At 55.2% G+C, this 7908-nt stretch overlaps 1 protein-coding gene across 1 annotated transcript in view; it reads left to right on the top strand.

Annotated features, from left to right (window-relative positions):
* Nucleotides 1-7908, top strand: part of AFAP1 (actin filament associated protein 1) — a 140538-nt gene that overhangs the window by 30647 nt on the left and 101983 nt on the right. Inside the window, exon 4 of the mRNA XM_007956306.1 lies at nucleotides 7149-7360. Coding sequence (XP_007954497.1) covers nucleotides 7149-7360 — 212 coding nt within the window. The remainder of the gene's footprint in view (nucleotides 1-7148; nucleotides 7361-7908) is intronic.

Below are 7908 nucleotides of genomic sequence, written 5' to 3'. Positions count from 1 at the left end.
CCTGGACGGGCCGGTGCTTGGGGCGGTGCCGTCCGGGGGCCACGCGGCGCGGCTTCCTGCACAAAGCTGTCTTGCGGGTCTTGCCTCACCCGGCCGCCCTCGGCCCTCTGGTCCAGCCACCTGTGCCCCGCAGTGAGCTTGTCTGTCACCTCAGCCCGGGGTTGGCCGACTGCTGTGGCCTGAATTGTGTCCCCAGACATATGTTGACCCCTGACTCCCTCACACCATCTGGAAGGACGATTTGTTTGCTGTGTCTGTAAGGCCAGGCCAGGGTGGGGCGTGTCTTAAATCTAATTCCTTTTGGGATATGAAAGATTGGATTAGGCACATAGACAAACTGGGGAACCTGGGAGCTGCAGGAATCCAGGGGCCGGGGTAAGGGGCCGGGGTAGGGGGCCAGGGGCCGGGGGCCAGGGCAGGGAGCTGGGGGCCGGGGCCAGTAAGAGAAGCGGAGACAGGCGCCTTCTCTCCAGGCCAGCGCCCCCACCTCCTCAACTGTGAGAAAATACATTTCTGGTCAGTAAAGCCCCCACTTGTGGTATTTCTGTTGGCAAACAAGGAGACTGGGGCATTAGTCTGCTGTGCACTTGGGGACAAGCGTGTTGGGCCCACCTGTGCCGTGGCTTTGTTGGAGGCGCGGAACCAAACCTAGGCCGTGGACTAGAGTGAGATGCAGGGCCCAGCCCCCGTGTGCTCCTGGGAGCCGGGGCAGAGCAGAAGGCCGGCCGGGCCAGCCACCAGGAGAGCGAGCTGGGGGGCCCGGGGCAGTGGGGACGGGCCGGAGCCCTGCTCTGACTCCAGAGTACCGATCACACTCCAGTCCGGTGAGTGCAGTCCTCCGTTGTGGCGGTAAAGGTCCGCGTTCCCCCTGGTTCTGCAGAATTGTCAGCCGGGCGCTCCTGTCCCCGCTTCTTACCTATCGTCCACCCGTCAGTGATGCATTTGTCCCTCAAGTATTTCTGGAAAGCTGATTTGTTCCAGATGCTTTGAGGGGCAGGAGGGGCTTGCGGCGATGACGTTGATGCTGCCCCGAGGGGTTTCTAGGCCAGCGTTGGTGACGGCCACTGGGGACAATGATCATGAAATCAGAGGCTCCGGCCATGATTTCAGTGCCCAGGACACACCCTCCTGTGCGCCAGGTCCTGTGCCAGTGCTGGGGCATCAGAATGAACCAGGTGGCTCCCTCACCTCAGTGAGCTTGCACCCCGATGTGGGAGATGGACAGGCAGCCAGCGGTTATAACAGCATTCTAACACACCTGTAACCTAGGTGTGTTCTGGGATCCTGGCCTTGCAATGGTGCTGCCACCAACCTTGGGCTGGCCGCGGCCTGGCAGCGTCAGCGTGAGTTCGCTGTGTCTTTTGAGCCCCAGCCTGGCCCTGGCACGGGCACAGCCCTGGTCCCGGACGTCTGAGCACCCGCCTCCCTCAGGGATGCCCTGTGAACCCCACACAGACATCACTGTCTGAGGTGCCAAGCCTGAGCAACCGACACAGAACAAGCAGGCCACGGTGCCTTACCAGCAGTAAGTGCTGGGAAGCATAGTGTGTTTAGCCTGCCCTTGGTAAATCAGGGAGGGCTTCCTGGAGGAGGTGCCAGTAGACCAGATGCAGAAAGATGAGAAGCCTTAATCCAGGCAAAGGCAGGGTGGTGGGTGGGAGGAGCAAGATGCCAGGGAGAGGGGACAGAGCTACAGAGACCTGGAGCTGAGAGTCGATCAGGGAGCCCCATGTGTGCAGAGAACTGCTCCAGAGATTTCAAGGCTGTGACCTTTTAGAGCAACGTCACTGTGACTGCCTTTTGAGGCGTCCCTGAGTGGGTTTGAGCCGTGAACCTTTTGGCTGGTAGTCAAGAACTTAACCATTGGCACTACTACGTGCTGCTTTGGTAAGAGAACGTTGACTGTATTTGGGAACTGAAAAGACATAGCGTAAGCATCCATGTGGAGCAGAATGGGTGAGAGAACTGTGCCCCGCAGACCTGTGTTGTAAATCCTTACCTCTCTGCCTGTGCTTGGAATCCCAGTTGTCTTTGTTATGGTCATGAGACAGGGTTAGTGTAGGCTGTGTTTTAACTCAGTCTCTTTTGAGATGTGAAAGAGATTAACCAAGCAAGCTAGGGAAGGAGAAATGGGGTAAGATGGATGCTAACCCACAGGGTGAGCCACCAGGACTCTGGGATGTTGGAAGGAGACAAGCACCTTCCTCCGGAGCCCATAGAGGTAGCCTTCCCTGCGAGCTGGCACCCTGAGTGTGGACCTCCAGCCTCCTAAACTGTGAGCAAATAACTTTGTTTGTTCGAGCCACCCACCTGTGGTAGCTGTGTTACAGCAACATTAGATAACAGAATTTGGTACCAGGAGAGGGGTGCTGCTCCAACAGGTACCTAAAAGGTGGAAGTGGTTTTGGAATTGCATGACAAGTAGAGGCTGGCAGAATGTTAAGATGTTGTTGTTAAGTGCCGTCGAGTCGTTTCCAACTCATAGCGACCCCATGCACAGCAGAACGAAACACTGCCCGATCCCGCACCAGCCCCACAATCCCTGCTATACTCGAGCCCATCATCGCAGCCACTGTATCAATCCATCTCGTTGAAGGCCTCCCCCTCTTTCGTCGACCCTCCACCCTACCAAGCATGACATCCTTCTCCAGGGAATGGTCCCTTCTTACAACATGACCAAAATAGGTGAGACGAAGTCTGGCCATTCTTGCTTCCAAGGAGCATTCTGGCTGCACTTCCTCCAGGACAGATCTGTTAGTTCTTTTAGCAGTCCATGGTACTTTCAGCATTCTTCGCCAGCACCACAACTCAAAAGCATCAACTCTTCTTCGGTCTTCCCTATTCATTGTCCAGCTCTCACATGCATACAAGGTGATTGGAAATATCATGGCTTGTGTCAGGCGCACCTTAGTCCTCAAGGAGATATCCTTGCTCCTCAGCACGAAACAGTTCCTTCGCAGTTGACTTTCCCAATGCTACACGACGTCTAATGTCCTGACTGCTGCTTCCGTTGGCATCGATTGTAGAACCAAGCAATGTGAATTCCTTGACAACCTCAATCTTCTCTCCATTGATTGTGATGCTGCTCATTGGTCCAGTTGTGAGGATTTTTGTTTTCTTTATGTTGAGATGTAATCCATACTGCAGACTGTATTCTTCAACCTTCATCAGTAGGTGCCTTAAGTCATCCTCACTTTCAGCAAGCAAAGTTGTATCGTCTGCATATCTCAGGTTGTTAATGATTCTTCCTCCAATCCTGATACCACGTTTTTCTTCATATAGTCCAGCTTCTCGGATTATTTGCTCAGCATATAGATTGAATAAGTGTGGAGAAAGAATACAACCCTGACGCACTCCCTTCTTGATTTTAAACCATGTAGTGTCCCCTTGTTCTGTTCGAACGACAGCCTCCTGGTCAAGGTACAGATTCCTCATGAGTACAATCAAGTGCTCAGGGATTCCCATTCTTCTCAATGTTATCCATAATTTGTCATGATCCACACAATCAAATGCCTTTGCATAGTCAATAAAACACAAGTAAACCTCTTTCTGGTATTCTTTGCCTTGAGCCAAGATCCATCTGACAACAGCTATGATATCCCTTGTTCCACGTCCTCTTCTGAATCCGGCTTGAACCTCTGGAAGTTCTCTGTCAATATACTGCTGCAAACGTTTCTGAATTATCTTCAGTAATATCTTACTTGCATGTGATATTAGTGATATTGTTCTATAATTTCTACATTCTGTGGGATCACCTTTCTTTGGAATGGGCACAAATATGGATCTCTTCCAGTCAGTTGGCCAGGTAGCTGTCCTCCAAATCTCTTGGCATAACTGAGTGAGCGCCTCCAATGGGGCATCTGTTTGTTGAAATATCTCAATCGGTATGCCATCAATTCCCGGAGCCTTGTTCTTCGCCAGTTCTTTCATTGCAGCTTTGACTTCTTCCTTCATTAGAAAGAATTGGCCAGGGAAAACCTTATGAATAGCAAAGAATGTTAAGATACCAGATAGTAAAAGCCTAGATTGCCTTGAGGAATCTGCTGGTGGGATGATGGACGTCAGAGGCAATCCTGGTGAGGTCTCAGAAGAGAGAGAGCTGTAGAGAAAACCTCTGTCATCTGAGAGAATGCATATGGCGCCAACCACAGGGTGTTGCAGCGCAGTGTGCTGCTGGTGAGGTGTTAAAGGGTGCGACGTACATGTGATTGGACAGTGGAGGAAGGGCAGTGCCTTTAACGCCGTGGCAAAGAACGTGTCTGAATTATGACCAAATGCTTGGTGGAGGGGAGAACTTACAAGTGATGAACTTGACTATTTGAGGAGATTTCTAAGCAAGATCTTAAAGGGGCCATGAGTTTTCTCCTTGTTGCTTATAGTAAAATATGAGAGGAAGAGATGGACTTAAAAATGAACTGTGCACAAGATGAAAACAAAACATAAAGAGATGGAAAGTTCTGTTGTACAAATTAAGGACACATTTCCTAGAATTTTCACCAAGGACGTGGCTACACAATCTTTAGTTAAGGAGATTAAGCCTGTGACTGATGGATCTACCCAACTGAAAACCCATCAGCTCGGACTGCAGGGGACAGAGAAAGTGCAACAGGAAAGAACACTGCCTCTTGGAATCCTACACATGGGACACAGACCAAAGGAGCTGCGCCTCTTGTCTTCCAAGAAAAGAGCAGGACCAGCCCTGGAACAGCTGGAGGTCAGCAGAGCCGTTGGAAGGAGCATGGGAAGCAGAGCTCTCTGGGTCTCAAAGGGTGGGGCCGTGACCTCTGGGGTCTCCTAAGGTGGGGCTGTGGCCTCTGGGGTCTCCTAAGGTGGGGCCGTGGCCTCTAGGGTCTCAAAGGGTGGGGCCGTGGCCTCTGGGGTCTCAAAGGGTGGGGCCGTGGCCTCTGGGGTCTCAAAGGGTGGGGTCGTGGCCTCTGGGGTCTCCTAAGGTGGGGCCGTGGCCTCTGGGGTCTCAAAGGGTGGGGCCGTGGCCTCTGGGGTCTCAAAGGGTGGGGCCGTGGCCTCTGGGGTCTCATAGGGTGGGGCGGTGGCCTCTGGGGTCTCCTAAGGTGGGGCCGTGGCCTCTGGGGTCTCAAAGGTTGGGGCCATGGCCTCTGGGGTCTCATAAGGTGGGGCCGTGGCCTCTGGGGTCTCCTGAGGTGGGGCTGTGGCCTCTGGGAGCTCAAAGGGTGGGACTGTGGTCTCTGGGGTCTCAAAGGGTGGGGCTGTGGCCTCTGGGGTCTCATAAGGTGGGGCCGTGGCCTCTGGGGTCTCCTAAGGTGGGGCCGTGGCCTCTAGGGTCTCAAAGGGTGGGGCCGTGGCCTCTGGGGTCTCCTAAGGTGGGGCGGTGCCTCTGGGGTCTCAAAGGGTGGGGCTGTGGCCTCTGGGGTCTCATAAGGTGGGGCTGTGGCCTCTGGGGTCTCAAAGGGTGGGGCTGTGGCCTCTGGGGTCTCAAAGGGTGGGGCCGTGGCCTCTGGGGTCTCATAGGGTGGGGCCGTGGCCTCCTAGGTTTCAAAGAGTTGGATATTCACCAGCTCAGTTTTGGAAGGTGGGGCTGCTGTTATCAAAGCTGAGGGGTCAAGGTTGCTGTGTCCAAGGGCAGAAGAACAGGTCCTGCCACAATCCAATTCCTAAGGTTGCACCCTTTGGCCCTCAAAAATCATGTCCTTGTCACAGGCAAAACACATTCACCCCATCCCATCACCCCAAGCCCAAACTTCATCTTCTGAATCATGTAAATCCAAGATGGGGGAGACTTTGGATCTCACTCCAGAGGCAACAGAACAAGAACCCCCCCTGAAGCCAGTGCTCTGAATTTGGACTTGTAGCCTCCTGAACTGTGAGAGAATAAATTTCTGTTTGGTAAAGCCACCCCTTGTGGTGTTTTGTTATGGCAGCACTATGGCGCAGTGCCTAAGGCTGGCGGTTCAAACCCACCAGCCACTCCTCAGAAGGAAGGTTGGGCAATCTACTTCTGTAGTGATGCCACCTCATAAACCCAAGGAGGGATCGCTATGAGTTGCATTGACTCGATAGCAGTGGCTTTATTTATTTATTTATTTTTTGGTGGGAGAAGTAAGGAGATGCATTTGTCTGAGAGTTCCATGGAGGGTCTGGGCAGAGGGGGCCTGGGGTGGGCTCTTGAGTGTGAGGTTGGGTCTTGAGGCGGTGATGCCAGGAGGGAGGAGGGCCCGGTGGTCTGAAAGAACCGCAACATAATGGGGTGGGCTTGGGCAAGCAGTGGGCCTTCATGGGGACGGGTCATCTGGTTGAATGAACTGCAGAGTGAGGGCAACACCTAGCTGCAAGGTAGTGGGGAGGACATGCAGCACGGTGACAGAGGGAACAGGTAGAAATGTGTTTACAGAGTCCCCAGCCGTCTGTTAGTCGCTGTCAAGTTGGTTCTGAGTTGTGCTGACGCCTCGTGTGCAGCACAGGACTGCACTCCCACGGGGTCTCCAGGGGCTGAGTGTTGGCCACCACTGGGGCCTGCGGCGTGCTTCCCCAGAGTGTCACGTGATGGCTGTGGTGCGCTATAGTGTCGTCGCCTTCCTCGATGCAGTCCTGTAGGAGGCAGTCACCCTCCGTCGTCAGAGTGGCTGTTTGCTGCCACTGAGCTCCGAGGCATGGCGGCCCACGGGGACGGAGGTGGAACTCCTCCCTGGGGTTTTCAAGCCGTGGCCGCTTCGAAGCAGGTGGCAGGCCTGACTCCCGTGGCACCTGTGTGGGGGCCCGACCAACATTTCGCCAGTTACTCCAGCGCTGAACTAACCATTCGTGCCCCCAGGGGCTCTGTGGTACTTCTGTTGAAGGCTTTTGGTAGGACCTCCACTGCCCAGGCCGTTGACTTCATTTCCTTCTTTTCACCAATTGCTGACATTGCTGGGCAGTCGACCCTGATGCACGGTGACCCCACGTGCAGGAGGCCAGAGCGCAGTCCAGTCCTGTGCCATCGTCACAGTCGCTGGTGGGCTCAAGTCCCGAGCTGCAGCCCCTGGGTAACCAGCGTCGTCTTCCGTCACCGTCTCCGATAGCGTTGTGTACTTGGTTGCGAAAGATGCAGTAATGTGTGCTTAAGCCCGTGGGTGGGGTTCGAGGGATGGCGTTGTCCCTGGGTCCTCTGACCTTTGCTTATTTGCTTTTCCAAGATTACGACTCGGATGCGATGAGCAGCTCCTACGAGTCCTACGACGAGGAGGAGGAGGACGGCAAGGGGAGGAACGCGCGCCACCAGTGGCCCTCGGAGGAGGCCTCCATGGACCTGGTGAAGGACGCCAGGATCTGCGCCTTCCTGCTGCGGAAGAAGCGCTTCGGGCAGTGGGCCAAGCTGCTGTGTGTCATCAAAGACACCAAGCTGCTGGTACGGCGCCGTGGCTGGCTTGTTCTGTGTCGCTTGCTCAGGCTTGGCACCTCGGACAGTGACGCCTGTGTGGGGCCCACCGGGCATCCCTGAGGGAGGCGGGTGCTCAGACGTCCGGGACCAGGGCTGTGCCTGGGCCTGGGCCAGGCCGGGGCTCAGAAGACACAGCGAACTCGCACTGACGCTGCCAGGCCGCGGCCAGCCCAAGGTTGGTGGCAGCACCGTTGCAAGGCCCGGGTCCCGGCACACACTGGGACAAAGTGACCCGACTGCAGGCCGTGTCAGGGGCGTGTGTCCGGGACATGCCGGCCAGGCTGACGGCCAGAGGCTGCTGTCCACAGTGAGTCAGTGGATTCCTCAAAGCCTCGTCAGGGGTGGGGTTTGCAGCGAGAGGGGCCTGGAAGGAAAGGCTTTGGGAAAGGTGGAGGCCCGTTTGTTTTTCAACTTGAAAGGCACAATGTGCAGCTAGACTCTGTGACAGTAGCAGGGACAGGAAAAGGCAGGCAGCTCCCTGGCTCCGCCACCTCCCCCTCCCCACGCCTGCCTCC

Source organism: Orycteropus afer, unplaced genomic scaffold (assembly GCF_000298275.1).
Source record: "Orycteropus afer afer isolate SDZICR_OR568_19922 unplaced genomic scaffold, OryAfe1.0 scaffold00605, whole genome shotgun sequence".
NCBI lineage: Eukaryota > Metazoa > Chordata > Mammalia > Tubulidentata > Orycteropodidae > Orycteropus > Orycteropus afer.
The sequence above is the reverse complement of the archived record's forward strand: the minus strand, read 5'-3'. Positions and strand labels throughout refer to the sequence as shown.